Source organism: Dermacentor andersoni, chromosome 3 (assembly GCF_023375885.2).
Source record: "Dermacentor andersoni chromosome 3, qqDerAnde1_hic_scaffold, whole genome shotgun sequence".
Taxonomy (NCBI): domain Eukaryota; kingdom Metazoa; phylum Arthropoda; class Arachnida; order Ixodida; family Ixodidae; genus Dermacentor; species Dermacentor andersoni.
In genome coordinates, this window is record NC_092816.1 from 146,944,000 (window position 1) to 146,962,252 (window position 18,253).

The 18,253-nt window shown below is 49.4% G+C and overlaps 1 protein-coding gene across 1 annotated transcript; it reads left to right on the plus strand.

Moving 5' to 3' along the window:
- The first annotated feature begins 10,188 nt into the window (after window positions 1-10,188).
- Window positions 10,189-17,895, plus strand: LOC126524984 (ipis-1-like). The gene is made up of 3 exons (XM_072286928.1): window positions 10,189-10,334; window positions 16,240-16,498; window positions 16,548-17,895. The coding sequence occupies exons 1-3, from the start codon at window positions 10,189-10,191 to the stop codon at window positions 17,790-17,792; spliced, it is 1,650 nt and encodes a 549-aa protein (XP_072143029.1). The 3' UTR covers window positions 17,793-17,895.
- Window positions 17,896-18,253: the final 358 nt, after the last annotated feature.

Below are 18,253 nucleotides of genomic sequence, written 5' to 3' on the forward strand. Positions count from 1 at the left end.
AGAAAGTCCGAAAAATCCACCCACCAGCAATATTTTGGTAGCCGCTTGTTCCTTGGAGCAAACTGCATCGATTGATGAACATTTCTTGTGGGTTGAGGCAAAGCAATCCGGTCCACGCGTTGGGCCTAGGCTCGCTGCCCGCCCGACCGCCACGTATGGTTTGGCACGTTAGGCGTAGCTGCGCGCCAACTTGGCGTGCGGTGGAAAAAGTCTCGGAAAAGTCCGAAAAATCCACCCACCGGCAATATTTTGGTAGCCGCTTGTTCCTTGGAGAAAACTGCATCAATTGATGAACAGTTCTTGTGGGTTGAGGCAAAACAATCCGGTCCACAACATTTGTAGAAACGGGAGCCGACGTGCTCGCACATGTGCATTCGTAATCGGTACCATCGCAGCGATGGTAACATATTTTTTTAGCGTTCGTTGTGAGAGGGGTAAGGAATGTTCCAGTGAAATATTGAATCCCAGTCATTGACAAAACCATGTTCAATGGTGAGCAGTTTTTGGCAGAGCAACTGCTCAACTGTCGAGGGCACGTAAGTTACTCTCTGATTCAGCCATGTTTTACGGCCCACGTATTATTATGCGATCTCTAAACCCACGCTCCTATGACCCCTATGACCATCGTTACCCTTTCTGTGGGCGCTGTACCGAACGGTCATTCTAGCCCATGTTATGTTGGCCGTGAGAACTACAGAATTCTATAGTATACACCCAGTCTATATGAGCGGGATAGTCTAAGCAGTCAGTCGGCTTCAGAGATTGTTGACACGACAGCCATTGAAGCTGACCGTGTAGCAAAGCCTACTTCCCAATAGGTTGGATAAAGCGTTCGTTCGAAGAACTTTCAAATGCTCGCATGAAGCTGGTATTACTATAGTGAGCAAGTCACGACAGAAAGAGCGGCTTCTGCCTCTATTTTGCTGTCGGGCGTCCGATGTGGAAATGATCTATACCTTGACTTGCACACGTCTTCTTAATCGTCAAAGTAGACTCGCTTCACTGAAGCTGAAAACCGGAATTTATCCATCTTGTGACCAGCTATTGGAGTTTTGGGTGACGCGAAAGGCAATCCTGAGAGTGCTCCTGCATAATTTTATTGAGATGAGGACATCCGAAGTGAATTCACTCCATCGCCGTCGGCGCCTTCCTGCTGACCTGCTATCTCTCCGGTATTCGAATTCTAGGCAGGAATGGCAATGCTTTGGCCAGAGAAATCATAGAGCCATACCATATTAGAAAGAAAGAAGTGCCTGTATTACCGATACATCAGTTGTCTTGCGTTGCAAAGAAAAGCAGTTTTTAGAAATTAGGCTGTCATCTATACGCTTCTTGATATGAGCATTGGTTGGCTTAATAGGTAGTACGCTTGCGCGGTCCTGGTCTGCTGTGCACTTAGGCGAAATCTTCAGAATAAAATTTAGTTGCGAGTTATCGCTTGTCCCGTGCTTCTGTGCCTATCTTCTGTCCCGTCTTGGAATTGTGCTTACCAGTATTCAGTTGTTATGCCCTGCTATCGACGGCACATGTGGGTGGCCCAGCCGTGGAGGCTTAAGAACTCCAGAGGCGGGCAATGCGTTTGGCTGCACAAACGACGAATCCAAGTGAACGCGCCATCACGCTTCGCCCATTCGGCTCTGCCGGAACCTGTGCAGTGTTTCACCTTCCGCTGCTGGCACGCACGTTGTGCGCACACCGACTAACGTTTCTTCCGAGCAGCTGTGTGCGTGCCAAACCGTGGTGCATACGCTGGTCTGAGGGGAACAAACAGTAAACGACAGGCTAAATGTCGATTATCCTTTCACTGGCACTGAAAAAGGCCGATGGTTGTCCTTCGGTTTAACCTTGTGCCATGCCTGCCACAGCGTTGCCGGCGCTTTTCATCGCGCCAGCGTTTCGGGACGCCTTCCACGCAATGCTAGGCTTCGCTATTCCTTTTAATGCTTCGCCTTCGGGTGAAACTGACAACTTTATTTTTTTATTACGGATGCTCCGTGAAGACCATCACTCATTTTTCTTGTTGGAGCGGGAGCGTTGCAGCAAGATTGGGGACTCATAAGCCCACGGCAGGGGACGAGGCAGATAGGGACGTCAAAGGTTACGTGAGATAGAAGGAGAGCACACCGAAGAACAGCCACCTTTGAAGAGACAGAGAGTGACAGAAAGTGAGAGAGGCATAAAGGAGAGATGCCTCGACCTGCAGTCGCCTCATCGAGGCATCACAGTTGTTTCAACAACGCGGCACGCCTGGTGCCAGGCACGTTCGGCTACAAGAGTAGCCAGGAAAGCCGCTCTTTCATTACGCAGCGGCCGTGCTTAACACAACTCTCGTGTTCCCTTCTTAGTGGTGGACTAGTGACATATTATAGAACCAACATACACACTATTGTTACGCGTATAAAACTAAGTAAAATGTGTAGTTACATATAGGGACCGTTCGTGGAGACGAACGAAATCCCAGCCAGGCTGTGCAACTTTGTTGATGCTGTTGTTCTACTGAGTGACTGTGGCGCATACACACAGAGGGGGATTGGCCATGAATCGGGTGGTTAAATTAGGTGTACAAAATCAAGCAAGTTAACGATTTGAACGTTGGAGCTTAACAAGTAAAATTTTCGTGCGTAGGAATAAAGGAAACAGATGAAAACCGTGCAAAAGAAATCTAATCATAGATCATTTTCGCCGTCTTCAGGATCGTCGTCGTTCTCTTTTTCACCTCATCGTAACAAAGAGAGAGAGAGAGAATCAACTTTTGTACTGAGCCCTTAGTGACGGTTGGTGCGCGTTGGCACCAGATGGGGTGGAACCTTCTTCTCAGGTCCCATGTGCGTCCAGCAGTTCCTGGTCCCTAGCCGACAGCGCGAGCTGGGTCGGTAGGTCGGGGCTGGACAACAAGGTCTCCCATCGCTCGGGGGTGTTGGGGCTGGGGAGGGTGGGGGGTAGGGATGGTGGGGGGTTCTTGAGCTTAGTGCACTCTGCAAGGATGTGTGCTAGAGTGCCTTTTGACCGTCTGTAAAAAGGGCATGAAGTGTCATGCTCTGTTGGGAACATCTTGTGCAAGAGCACGGGATGTGCTAGCGACCCCGCTTGCGTGCGTCGCACGATCGTTTGCTGCATTCGGCTGATTTGCGGATGCCGACGGGGAAGCCTACATCTGCCGCTTCTGTACATTTGCGTGATTTCTTTGTAACTTGTCACGGGGTGCGGTAGCTCTGGCTCGTCCTCGGCCCGGGTTGACAGTTCTCGGGCATACTGTTCGGCGAGTGCGTTGCCTTCCACTTGCGAGTGAGCCGGGAACCACACGAGCTCAACGGCCCGTCCCGGTGATTTGCATTTGGTGAGTTTCGCTAGTGCCGCGGGAGAGATGTTCCCCTTGCGGTAGCTTGTGTAGGTGGTCTGGGAGTCTGTGACCACGGTCCTCACTCCCGGTTGTGCGAGTGCGAGGGCCACGGCCACTTCTTCTGCTTCGGCTGTATTCGTCGTCCGTATCGACGCGCCTGTGACCAGTTTATCGATGGTGTTACGACCGCCGTTGCTCTGGTTCCGTGCTTGGGAAGCAAGACCCCCAGCGGAAAAGCGCCGTCCCGGTGGTCCCGGAAACGGGACCATCAGGAAGATCGCGCTGAGGTATTCCGTGCGGCATGAACGACATCAGGTGAGGTTAGGCCTCATGGCATGGTAGATCTGACGGGGACTTTTTCATAGGTAGCATCGTTCAAATTGTGTAGGACGCTGTAAGGCCCCTTGCAGCAAGGAAGAAGTTTTTCAGAGAGGCGCACTCGACGGGAAGGGGACCGAAGTAGCGCAATGGAACCTGGTGGAAAGTGTACGTCATGGTGCCGCCGAATGTAAACGCGGTTTTGATTTTTTGCGATGCCAAGAGACGAGTACGGGCAAGCTGCCTCGCTTTGCATGGGCTATGGCGTCGCGGGCATACTCGCTCCTCAATGCACTAACAGAGGGAAAGGAAGCATCCGAGGGCAATCCATGGTCTGGCAGTTTCCTGGCGTGAAGAATTGTAAACGAACATGACGTAGGGTAGTGCAACGTCCCAGGCATGGTGGTCAGGCGGAACGTTCTTAGGCAGCATGTCGGTGATGGTCTGGTTCAATTGCTCAGTCAGGCTATTGGTTTGACGGTGGTACGAAGTTGTGAGCTTGTTCCTGGTAGAGTTGGAGTGAAAAAAAAAATGGCTGCGGCTTAGCTCAGCTGACCCTGGATTTGCAAAGCGAAGTCTTGGTTTAGCCTGGTTAAGTCTTGGTTTCACTTGGTTAACCTTTGATTTAGGTGTAGTTATTATACTTAGCTATACAATCATCGTTAAGCCAAGTATGACGCCTATGCCTAAGTCGGTGGCTAGACATGACTGTGATTAGGCTTGGGTAGACACGCATGGTTCGACGGTGCGACGCCGGTTGTGCCACAGGGAAAGCGCAGGTGCTAGACATGCAGAGAGACGCTGGGAACATGCGCAGCGTCGAAGCACAAACGGACAGGGCGAGACGTGGTCGCTACATTGATCTCGAAGGTGCGACGCCTGTTGCATTCCGGACCATCTCCAGTGAAGCAGCCCGCCGGGCGATATCCGCGGGGTAGTCAGACGCCGCTGCTCCCGCGCAACGCTCAGCGGAGACGGCCTGGCCTCGCTCTCATCCATGGCCAAGCTCGCCCTACCTAGGCGAGCGCGGCGTGGTCAGGCGGCGACCCAGCTGCGGAGAGCCCATGCGCCAAGCCGGCGGCAGCGGCGCTTGGCGCGGCGAGTCACGTGATGCACTGCCAAGGCTACAGCGCGGTTGCGGCCCAATAAGGTCAAATTACTGGCGAGGACGAAACTCGGCTCGACGCGGTTACTAAAGCTTTCTCTTTAAAATGTAAGTAATGACTCGGGAAAGAAAAGTACGACCACGTTCCGCGAGTAGCTGTCGTGGGGCGCCATACACTATAATGATGTCACGGGGGAGGAAATCCGCGCCGTCACTTGTACAGCTGGTCGGCGGCGCTCGGGTTATGGTGTAGCGCGTGGCGTAATCCGTAGCGACAGCGATGTACCTGTTGCAGGATTTAGACTCGGGAAAAGGACCGAGCAGATCTAAACCCATTCGAAAGAACGGCTCACTCTGGATGTCGAGGGGTTGAAGATACCCGGCAGGAAGTGTCGTTGGTTTTTTTTCGATGCTGACAGGGCTCGCAGGCCGCTGCGTATCGCCCCATAGAGCGAGCGACGCCGGGCTAGTAGAAGCGACGCGGACACGGTCGTAGGCGCAAGTGACACCAAAATCGGCTACAATTTCTGCGTCAGGAAGCTCATAAAGAACCGCTGAGCGAAGGTGCCGGGAGACGACTCAGAGAAGGGAAGGACCGTCGACGTAAAGAAAATGGCAGTGGCTTAGCTCGGCTATGCCAGGATATACGTAGCGAAAGCTAAGGCATAGCATGGTTGTTAGCCTTGGTTAATCTTCATTACAAGTCCAGGTTAGTCTGGTTGTCTAGCTATGTTACGGCATTGAGCCAGTCGTTCGGCGCACTGTTCGTCTGTTTCCTGGGTGATTCGTTTCCTCTTCATCTCGTTCCGATATCGATTCCAGGCCTCCTTCTGCTTATCAGAATTTTCGCCGTCCATACTGCCACCTCAAATGTGGTTGCGGTGCACGCGAGCTCTACTTTTCAATCCTGCGACATGTTATCAGGCATGCGACGCAGTTGGCGAAGCGAGCGGAGGCGAGCGCAAAAACGAGGAACGCGGTGTAGGAACGCGGTGTGACGAGGGACGCGGTGTGACGTCATGTGCCTCCTCGGAGCACGGCCACGGCGAAATCGCAAGTTCGCGGCCAGTAAAGCTTTCGCTTTAAAATTACGGCTGTACAAAACGCCATCCTGGAGGACGAACGACCGTAAGGATCGGTCAGCAGGCGCAGATGCAACTTGCTCAATGTGGGTCCGCAAAGTGGCGTCACGGTGTTGCTCAATCTTCATGTCCAAAACTTGGGCGACGTATGAAACGCAGGAGGAAGCGTCCGTGTCGTCAACGTTGGGTGTATCTAAGGCGTAATGGGACAAAGAATCGGCGTCGGTGTGCTGGCACCGGCTTTGTAAACCCCCGAGTAGGAATACTCCTGCATCCGCAAAGCCCAGCGTCCAAGCCTCATGGGGTCTTTCAAGGACGAAAGGCAACAGGCAGCGCGATTTTCGGTGACAATACAATAGGACCGGCCATATAGGTAAGGACTGAATTTCGCAACAGCCGAGGCAGAAGCCAGACACTCTCTCTCGGTAAAGGAGTAGTTTCGCTCGGAAGGAGACAAGAGGCGGCTGGCGTACGCATTAACCACGCTGAACGTGCGCCAAGACAGCACTGATTCTGTGGCCACTTGCGTTGGTGCGCACCTGAACAGGGGCTGAAACGTCGGAGTGGCCGAGGACAGGTGGGGTATTGGGTAAGGTCGTCGAGAGAAAGCCGCAGCTTTGGAGGAGGCCCATGAAAAAGGCACACCTTTTTTTAGCTCTCTGAGAGGCCCTGCTATTGTGGCAAAATCTTTAACAAAGCGGCGGAAGTAAGAACAAACTCCTGTGAAGCTGCGGAAATCTCCTGTTGAGTGCGGCACAAGAAAGTCGTTGACGGCACGAATTTTTCCCGGTTCAGGTCGGATTCCAGAATCGTCAACCAGATGTCCAAGTACACTTGTCTGACGATAGCAAAAATGGCATTTTTTTTTTTCAAGTTGGGCTGCAGGCCAGCCTTGCGCAAAATACCAAGAATGGCTGAGAGTCGCTCAAGGTGTACTCCGAACGTAGGCGAGAACAGTATACCGTCATTCAGGTGGCAATGACAAGACGACCATGTAAAGCCTTTAAGTAAAGAGTCCACCCTGCGCTCAAAGGCGGCCGGAGTGTTACGTAAGCCTAAGGGCATAACCTCAAATTGATAAAGTCCATTCGGTGTTACAAACGTTGTCTTTTAACGATCGAGATCATCCCCAGCAATTTGTCAATACCCTGACCCAGAGTCGATTGAGGAAAAGTACTGAGCAGCATAGAGACAATGAAAGGCGCTATCTATACGGGGTAGTGGGTAGTATCCTTTGTGATGCGACTGAGGTTGCCGATAGTCAACGCAGAATGGCCACATGCCTTCTTCCTTTTCACTAATACGACAGGTGACACCCAGCGACTTGACGACTCAATGATATCTTTTTCTAGCATCTTGTCCTTTTCTGCCTTGATGACTTGCCTCTTCAACGCTGAAACTCAATAGGGTCGTCGATGAATTGACTGAGCATCTCCGGCGTGGATACGATGTTTGATAAGGGGTCTCTGGCCCAAGGGACGGTTATTTATGTACAATTATGTCTGCATATATACAGTAAGTTAGGAACCGCTTCAGCTTCACCAGGCAACAGGCCCAGGGCTATCATTTTTGCATTGTCCTCGTTACAACTGACAGACTTGGAAGGTTCACAGGAGGTCGTCAATGCCAAAAGTCTGGACGCTGAGATCTGTGAAAGCGCTGATCGCGGCTAGTGACATTCCGTTGGTAGCACTTGCTTTGTCTGGCCAAAATTAACCTTGGGAAGGCACGGATGGTTGTCGGCGACGGTTAGCATGGTATGAGGGACGTTGACGTTGTGCACGAGAACAACGGCACTAATTCGTGCAGCGATGTAATGGCTATATACAATTGGCAGTGAAGCTGACAGTTCGATGTACTTCAGGACCTACGGTGCCACATGAACAAAATCAGCCGTACTTAGACGAATGACGGATGGAGCAGGAGGCTCGGAGAGGAGAGGCAGGTAAAGGCGGAAAGTACTTGCCGAACAATCGTTGAGCGCAGAACGATGAGACAGTGTCTATACCAAGTGAGCAAGAACGGTGAAAAGAACGACAGTACGGTGACCAGCAATGCTTACACGGACAGTATACGTTGCCACTATACCAACCGTCTTGCCGTTGACGATGCGTACGACCAAAGTGATGGCCGGTGCGAGAATATTTTTTGACGACGACGAAGGTAAGCGCTCATGATGGAGATGTGTGCGCTGGTATCGATGAGCGCTTTGACTGGTATGGGATCTACTTGAACATCTAGGATGTTGTGCATTGTTGATAGCGTCAGTGAAGGATATTGCGACAAATAGTGCATTTCAGCACAACCTCGAATGTCGCATCGTCTAGTTTTCCGGCCGGGTGGGTCGTGAGCACGTCGGCGAAGTAGAGCGGCAAAGTTAGGGCGGACGTGGCTGACAATGTTGTAGTAAGGGCGAGCGAGCGTAAAGGCGATCAGCAGCAGAAGCGCCGTCGAAGCGGCAGGGTGAAATGCTTCGGCGCGAAGTAAAAACTACGATGGTTGCGTTCGCCTTATTAACAATTTAATGACTTCATCATGTGGCGTCGATAGTGTAAACGCAATTTTTTTTAAAGTACGGTTGCTTGCTCATCAATTTTTTTGTGTCTGTAAACTTTTCGCTCTTACTTGTGTGTGTGTTGTGTGTGTGTGTGTTACTTGTCTGTGTGTTGCCTTGTGATTGGAAGGTTGGCAAAATGGCGCCGTTGTTCAAATCTGGTGACACTCATTCTGCGTCAAATTATAAACCAATATCATTAACCAGTGTCCCTTGTGGGATAGTTGAACATGTCATTTATTCTGAGCATTTTAACTTTCTTGAAGCCAGTTCTTTTTGCACATCTCGTCAACATTGTTTGAGAAGATGTTTTGCTATGAAAAGCAATTAATTTCATTTACTACTGAACTCTTAGTAACCTTAGAGTTGGGATTTTGCATTTATTGTGTATCTTTAGATTTTTCTAAAGTTTTTCACATTGTCTGCAATGAACTACTTTTCTCTTAAGTTCATTAAACTGAATCTTGAGCCTAACATTCTTGCATAGATAAATATCCTTTTGTGAAAACGACGGCAATTTGTAACTGTTAATGGCTACTATTCATTTCACTGTCCAGTCCTTTCAGTATTGCCTCAAAGTATGGTCCTTCAGCCCCTTCTTTTTCTAATTGACATCAACGATTTACCTGATTGCATGAAACCTTCTATTAGGCTTTTGTAGACGACCGTATTGCAGAACGGGTTATTTCATCTGATACTGACACATCAGTACTACAGTCTGACCTTAACAATATTCCTGATTTGTGTAACACATGGAAAATGACACTCAACGCGATGAAGTGCAAACTAATGAGAATTTCTCGTAAGCTTTCCACTAACGCTTGTAAGTATAATAGAAATGGTTCCAACTCTCGAAGAAGTGACTACTTACAAATACTTCGGTGTCCATATTAATTCTAACCTGTCTTGGCAGCCGCACATTAATTATGTTGTTAATGATGCTAACCGCATGCTTGGGTGCCTGCGCTGTAAATTTTCTATGGCCCCTTCTTCTCTTAAACTCCTTCTTTATAAAACTTTCGTTGTTTAAACTAGAATATGCATCAGCTTTGTGAGATGCATTTACTGAAAGTCTCACTAGTCACCTTGAAGATCTACAAAATCGTAGCGCACGCTCCATTTATTCTAACTACTGCCGTCTTTTCAGTGTTTCATCTATGAAAACAGCGTTACCGCTTCCGTCCCTTTGCTTACACAGGAAAATAGCACGCCTCTCCTCATTTTATGAGATCTACCGACTTAAGCAACAAGAATTATTTTCCCATCCTTCATTGATAGCATATCGTATCGACCATGGTCATAAAGTCTTTGTTCCTCGTTGTCGCACTAACCAACACTCTAATTCATTCGTTCCTCAAACTTGTAATGATTGGAAGCAGTTGCCCACCTCCACTGTATCTATTACTGATTCCAGTGACTTTAAAGATGCGTTTCAGTACGCGACCTGATATTTGCATCGTGTTTGTTCTTCCTTATTTATTTTTGCCACTCAATTCTGTAACGCCCCATGGGCTCTGAAGGTATTTAAGTAAATAAATACACGGATAGATAAATATCTGAACAAATTAATAAATAAATAAACAGTGCATTGGTACGTGGCGTTTTCTGAAGACGCATCATCATTATCACCGCTCCGCGAGCGGGAGCTCGCGACGAGGCTTCGCCGGCCGACGCGCGCTCGACCAGAAGAAAACGTTTCGGCAGCTGCCCGGTTGCGATCGGCGGCAGCGGCAGCGGTTCCATCTTACCCTCCCCGTCTGACTTGTTCTGCACCGTGGTCTGAGTCGCGATGAGTCCGGAATATTCGCTGCAGCTGCCTTCGTCCAGCACCCACGTCTCGCTGACCCACGCCACCAGCACCCGCAGTCCGTCCTGGCCCCTGGACGTGAGACGCCAACAGGAGGACAAGTACAGCGGCAGTCGTGAAGGAAGCAGGTGAGCTACTCCAGGCCTGCGACCTTGAAGCATCTGCGCTGATAGCGGAAGCGCGCGTGCTGTCTACTTTCTCTTGGCTGGAGCGGAGAATAGACGAGGTGCAGCAACAACACACGGGACGAAGAATACTTTCTAGTTCTGTCAGCCTCCATGGTGCGCGCTTCTCTATTCATGTACAGCGTCCGTTTGCTGAATTTGGCTCAGCTTAATAAAAAAAAAAAGGGAGAATAGACCGGAAATGAAAATTTCCGCTTATCAAGGTGGCAGTTCACATCAAGATATTCGCGATAATCCCTAGTACGGATGTTAAAAGGATACTGGCGTGACATTTTCCTTACGTGAAGGTGCTACATCCTCTAAGCCCTAGTAGAAAGTAGTGGCATGTCTGCAAGCGCCGCAAGTAATTTAATATATTAGCCTTACAGATTCAGCTTCAGGTTCGCTTTCCAGGAGGGTGATTTGTTGTGACATCACGACAGAGTATGTGGTCACGCGCGGTAGCGAGACATTGCGACATTTCGCAACGCACTCCAGCTCCCTCGTTGGCTGCGATTCGTCGTGAGGGCAGGTGTAACAGCGTACCGGACGAACGAGCGAGACGGAGCGAGTGTCAGAACGGTGCAGTGTCCTGCTTCCGTGTGACCGTATACTGCGACGTAATGTCAGCACACCCCTATTGAAAATCCTAGTATGCAGCCATGCCGCATTCATCATCATCATCATCATCAGCCTGGTTACGCCCACTGCAGGGCAAAGGCCTCTCCCATACTTCTCCAACTGCCCTGGTCATGTGCTAATTGTGGCCATGTTGACCCTCCAAACTTCCTAATCTCATCTGCCCACCTAACTTTCTGTCGCCCCCTGCTACGCTTCCCTTCCCTCGGAATCCAGTCCGTAACCCTTAATGACCATCGGTTATCTTCCCTCCTCATTACATGTCCTGTCCATGCCCATTTCTTTTTCTTGATTTCAACTAAGATGTCATTAACGCGCGTTTGTTCCCTCACCCAATCTGCTCTTTTCTTATCCCTTAATGTTACACCTATCATTCTTCTTTCCATAGCCCGTTGCGTCGTCCTCAATTTAAGTAGAATTGAGGACGACGCAACGGGCTATGGAAAGAAGAATGATAGGTGCATGCCGCATTATGGGCCCAGTATCGCGCGCTGGATGCTGGGGCGCTCGGCAGGAGCGGCATACTGCGAGGCGCTGGGTATACTGGTGCGAAAAGCAGCTCTAGCGCGTGAAATACGCGGTGTCTGGCCACCGTATGTATATTTTTTTCAATACAGAAAGGAACTGAGAGCGTCTTATTGCAATAAAAAAAAAGTTACAAGGATTCGAGCGCCTGGCCTACACATCCCAAGCCCGGTACGTTACCGCTTCGCCACTCCAGCTCATGGCGAAATGTGATTTACCATGTCAAGGCCCAGCCGCAGTTTGTTTCGCAGAAGCGTCTCGCACAGACACGGCTGCCGCGGTATCAGCCGGCAACTGAAACTTACGCCTGCATGAGAAAGAAAACATTGTCCCTATACAGTAGTACGGTTGGAAGTACCACAACACTGATTTTATTTTGCGGTTAGTATTTTAACTTCCAAAAAAGTCCTAAATGAACCACCGACCCAGGACACTGTTTGGGCTGTTACTGCGTATTTGTTGTTACTGCGTGCGAGGGATGTGCGACGTTTTTAGTTCAACTATCCGTTTCAATCGACACGTCGCTCTAGTCACATACCTTCGTCAGCGAAGCGTACACTCTAAGTGCCCCTTATGCCACACAACGATAATCGTCATCTGCCTTGATGCATTTCCTTTCTTTAACGCTGCGAGCCCGGCACATTCCAGTAACGAACGGCACGCGTGTTATCAGCATGATGCAATGCTATCATGCTGATAACACGCGTGTCGTTCGTTACTGGAAAGTACCGGGCTCGCAGCGTTAAAGAAAGGAAACGCATCAAGGCAGATGACGATTATCGTTGTGTGGCAGAAGGGGCACTTAGAGTGTAGGCTAGTGCTGGCAGCCTTCGGCGACAGCACATATACGTATGTTTATAAAGCGTCACATTGGCGCTCATCGCTTCTTGTGGTGGCACTGTAGACACAAAAAAAATGTGTATATTTAAGAACACCGATGCGAAAGCTGGAACACAGTGATTTATCCTTGTTAGAATAGTTGATTCCTGAGCTCATAAGGGGCATGTAAACGGACTCGGCGGGTACGCTAAGCCTAAGCTTCGATGGAAAGGAACGATTTTGGCGCGGGTACCGGTCGATTGCTAAAATTTGTGTATTTGAGCCTCAGAGCCTTCTATCAATTATTTCTTAGTACACTAGGCGAAATCGACGCACACGAATCGCCTCCGGTTTGTTATGGGTGTAATAATATCAATCAGCGGCACGCTTCCTGTGAGTCCCTTCAAACGCTCCTCAACGACTTCTGGGTTTCACGTCGGCTCCACAGCACTGCGATCACAGCGAGAACTCGCAGTCATCGGTTGCGCACAAACTACTAAAAAACGAGGTGTCAAATGCCTTTGCGTGATTTCGTTCAAGAATATAGCTTTCCGCCCCGTCAAAAGGGAAATGGAAAAAACGAAAGTTGAAGTTGAAGTTTATTCATATGCAAAACATAGGTACATAAATGTAATATACAGACGAGGGTCCCAAAGTGATGATACTGTAAACAGCACCCTCGGTTAGTAACTACAACAGAATTGTAAAATTGTTAGCAGCATAAGAGTGGATAGCATAATAATATATTGCTTGCAAGAAAAGCAAATGATATCGAAACAAAAAATAAGAAAAACCAAACAAACTATGCTCTAATCGTTGTAGTGTAACAGAAATAACAACGGAAGTGACAACAATTATACAATTGTTAAAGGCAAAAAGGAAAAAAATAGAACGAACAAAGAGGGAAAAAATGTGGCGCAATGTGAACACTGCAAAAAAGAAAAAAGAACGCGTGATACTTATTAGTTACGTGACTATGAAAATAGAAATATTTCATACAAATTAATGCAAAATACAAAAATAAAAATACAAATAGTGATCATCAGTGTCAAGTACGCATGCATAAACAGTCACTGAGCACATGCTTGTGGGCGAGTTAGTTATACATGATTAGAACGAAGGCGTTTTATTTGGCGCCTTCGTTATAATCATGCATAAACAGGGCAGCTCACGCACCTTTATTTCAAGCTGCGACATGAAATACAATTGCATAAGGCATCTAATATTCAACAGCACCTACACTCCTTGCGTACTGGAACCAGGGCGGCACAAACTCAGCCAGCGCAGTTTCCAGTGCGAGGCAGCGAACTGCAGCTAGAGCCAGCGCGTCTTCAGCACGTATCCGTGCGCCCCAGCATCTCGTCCATTGTGACTCATCTCTCATCCAGCGTTCTCATTAGTGTGCCAGTGGCTCCCAGCGAGTGCCAGCGTCCGCAGTGCGATCCAGTGTCAAGAAACGCGCTGGTTTCACACTTGAAGGCACTGGAGGACGCTGGTTCTTGCAATAGGGACTGTAAAAGCAAAACCAACAGTGGCTGTAGAAAAGCTATTGTAATAAGTTATTTACGGTGCTGTGACCCTAATTACTACTTTTTCTTGGGGAGATAGTTACCGTATCTTCATGTAAAGCAATAAAGAAGATTGAGTATATCGTACTAAATAATTTTAGTGTAGTTTGCGTCTACAGTCGCCACAAGTCTAACTTTCTCTCTGGAATGCAACAGATTTCATTCAAATCCGCCAGGCGGTTGTCTCACAAAAGCATTCGTGCGTTTTACATGTATTTGAATTGGGAAATCGGAGTTGGCCTTCAGGTAACGTTTCCACTTAACCCACTTTTATTATTTGTTCTTGTGAATAATGAGTATTGCGGGCATGTTGTGCATCAGGAATTCACTCATTGCAAGAACTTTTGATATAAACTCCGTACCTTGCGCCAGTTTTGATAAACAGGGGCTTGAACTGTGTCGCGATAAGTGTTGCTATTCTAGTACACAAATTTTGTCACTGAATTTTGCTACAGAGCGTAAACGTATTGGTTGGAACAGCGATGCATTTCCCTGCAGATTTTGAGCACTTACTTTTCAGAACTCGAACTCTGCATGATGTTTCTGTTGTAACGTTACGCTTTGAGTAGAGCAGTGCCGTAACTAGGTAGGGTGGCGTGGGGGGGGGGGGGGGGGGGGTTGCACCTGTGGGGCCGCCGCCATGGTGCCGCTGTCCTATAGTGAAGCTACTGGAGTAGAGCCCGACTTAATTATGCAGTTGCACATACCCCCTACTGCCATTAACAAAAAGTTCAATACAGGTCTTATTCGCAAATTCTATTGGTGATAACTGCATTTATTCTGACGGTCATCACTGCTGTGAAGCTTGGTGAGCAAAATTTATCCTTTGTAGCACTTAGCTACGTTTGAGTGAATGTCTAATTTTCCCTTTACTAATTAAAATATATCTTTTTTTTTTTCAATCTATTTCTCCTCCACCTGTCTCTCTAATTCTGGGAATGTCGATGCCTAAACACGCGTTATATCGCTGCGCAGCAGGCCAAAGAATAGTAAACACATATTGTCTAGGGTTTAAAGCAGAAACCTCAGGAGAAAAAAAATAAACGGACAGAAGACGAGACCCACACAAGCAAATGTGTGGGTCTCGGGCTCTGTTCGTTTTTGCCTGATGTTTCTGCGCTAAAGACTAAACTTCCGCAAATATAAAAGAAAAATATTCTCGTATTTCGTAGATTGCCATATAGCTTACTTATTAAAGCAAAAAGCTTTCGGCGGCCCTATCACCCACCTCTTGGTTGTTGGCCGTTTGTCGTACTTTGAGAACCCGCTGCAAAGGGCACCTGCTTCCATGCAATCAAATTGCAATCAAATTGCGAGGCACGTTTATCGACGAACTACATGCTGTCGCGCGAGAACGTTTGAAAGCGTGAAGGTTTAAATGATCTGAATGCTACGGCCAAACGCTCGGCCACGTATTGCAGGCAAAAAAAAATTCCTAAAAAGTTCCAAAGTGCAGTGTAAAGAGGTAGTTTGATTGAGGCCATATGCTTGATAGATAAACGTGAACACTAATTCAGAATTTTTTCGTACTTTGCATTCATTGTGTAAAATCGTCGGACAAAAAAAAAAGCGCGGGAGAAACTGCCGCTCATGTTTTATGTGCCTTCATTTTCCTCCGTCTGGGTATGACTCACAGAATGCTACAAAATGACGTCAAGCACCAACTCGCCCAGGTTTGGGATATTCTGGTAGATTGCACTTCGGGGCGAAACATGATATATGATTTTCTTTGGTTGAGTAGGGAATATGGATCAACAAATCCGGATTGTTTGTTGCACCAATATAAGCACATGCCATAGTGCCAGGTGAATTAGCGAAGGATGAACCAATGATTGCTCATAACCCGCACTCATGTACGAGGCCTGGGCGTCCCTAAAGACATGAGGGAAAAAACATTGTGAGGAGTTTTGTACAGCTGTAGGACATCAGCCCTTCCTTAACCGCAGCATCGCTCATAAAACATTGCGCTGGTAAAAATTTTTCACTGTTCGAGAAGTTCTAGGAATGGCGTTAGTTGGGCCAAACTGGACACCCTTGCAGTATCGCAGATTTTCCGCAAGCTATTTTCGTAGCGGGATGGCGAACAGCAAAGGGCGGCTCTAATTCAAATCCCGTACAATGCAAAGTTCGTGGCGGAATGAAACACGTCAGGCGCCGGCAAACATCTTCCACAAGTTGTCAGACAGCGAGGTATAGTTCTGGTCTCATTTTATTGAATCGGGGCAGGAACTGCGACATCAATAGCGGGCAACAATCAGCCGCGAATAACTGCAGTGATCTGCTTACCAGTTTCCTATGGCACGTGCTGCACTACGCAGGCCTTCAAGAAAGAGCTCCTCCCAGGGCCACGCCATCGCTGAGCTGAGCAACGCCATCCTGCAGTTCGGCGTGAACCTGTACCGCGCGCTGCGATCTGGTTCCGCTACGGCGGCGAGCGACACGCTGCCGGTTCATGACCACCTAGAAAACGTGCTCTTGTCGCCGTACCTGATCGCCAGCATGATGCAGCCCATGGCAGCAGGCGCGCGTGGTGAAACGGCCGCGCAGATTTTCCGCCTCGTCCAATGTCCCGAAGTGGCAGGCGTCGATGGACCAGACATAGGAGACCAGGTAGTTTTGGTAGCAGTGGGAGAGCGCGCAGGGCTGCACGGAGACGGGAAAGGCACGCAGAACGCCGTCTTGCGTTTTTTGTTATCGAATCACGCGCCCTGTTCCTTTGCTAGCGTACCAAAGAACTTTTCCATGTTGTGTTGACCAGGTGGTGCGGTACTTCGCGTACCGAGACAAGCGTCTCCTGCCGGACGGCCGTCGGAACTACTACCAGCAGGCCGGCTTCACGACCCAGTACGACTGCTGCCTGCACAGGGACCGCCGGGTGGCACTGAAAGAAGACTTCGAGGCGCGACACCTGAGGCGGCTGCGTGAAGACTCGGCGCCGTCCTCGTCCCAGAGCGGCGGTGCTGGAAGCGGCGGCACCTACAGACGTCTCCGCAAGCGCCCACGCTGTGGCCGTCTTCGCAGCCAGAGCCACGACTTCGTGAACGACTCGGTCCACCAGCGTTGGAAGATCGAGACTGAGCTGAAGGACGCTGTGCCACTTCTGGGAAAAGGTACTGCCTGCGAGGCACTTCCGCGTGGCTCAGTGGACGAGCACACGTCCCTCGTGCTGCTAAGCGCCGTCGCGGTCAAGGGCCGTTGGCGACGCCGCTTCCACCCAGCCCAGGTGAACGAGGGGATCTTCTACGAGCCTTCTTCGGATGGAGCAACGGGAGGAGTGCAGCAGACGGCCAGCTGGACGCCACGCGCGGTCATCATGATGCACCAGACAGGAAACTTCCGCATGGCCGATAGCGCTGAGCTCGAGGCTACGGCTCTTGAGCTTCCTTACAAGTCCGGCGCACGGTACCTTGTCGTTTTCCTACCGCAAAGGCAAGACGGCCTCGACGCGCTCGAGGCTCGGATGACCGCCGACAACCTGGCGCAGTGTCTCCGCCAGATGAAGCGGCGCATGGATGTCGACCTGACGCTGCCCAAGTTCCACGTGCGCGCAGCGACCGACTTGGCGGCAGCGCTGTCGTCGATGGGCGCAGATTTGCTTTTCGACCGTGACGCTGCCGACCTTTCCGGCATGTGCGCATCCGAGGGCGCGTTTGTGTCCGTCGCCAGGCACGCGGCGGCCTTCCGCACCAGCTGGAAAGGACGCGTGAGCCGCTCCCCCGCGCTGACGCCGTCGGTGCAGCACGAGAAATTCACTGTTAACAGGCCGTTCCTTTTCCTGGTGCTGAGTCGGAGACCCAACGCCGTGCTTTTACTGGGCTCCGTGAGGAGCGTCAGACCTCACTTCTGCCCGGAGCTTCTCCCGTCGGCCTAAACTAAGGGACCGCTGCAAGCGCGTTATGTTCAGAACGCATTAATCAGTTTATTTGTGTTTCGTTTATATTACGTAGAACTTCTATTCGTTAGATAAATGACTGCCCAAGCTACACGAGAGTAAGGTGTCCAATTCTCTGAACAATACGAGAGAGGGCGTAATGGGTGTTCACCTGCCGCTCGCCGCATTTTCGAATTGTTCGCGCTAATTAAACACATACACTAAAGCGCGTCTTCATTTCAGTAACTTCGAAACAACGCTAATCGATTACCACTGCAGTTATGTTGCAGAAATTTCGCAAGAAGGTCTATTTTTGGTGGCAGCATTACCAGTCGTATGTCTGCAACAGCACGATTCAACACACCGAGGATGTGCGCATACATTAATTTGTATAGGACACAAGCTGAGAAAAAGAACAAGTACGTCATTCAGCGAATCGTGCCAAATTTGAATGATGCAGG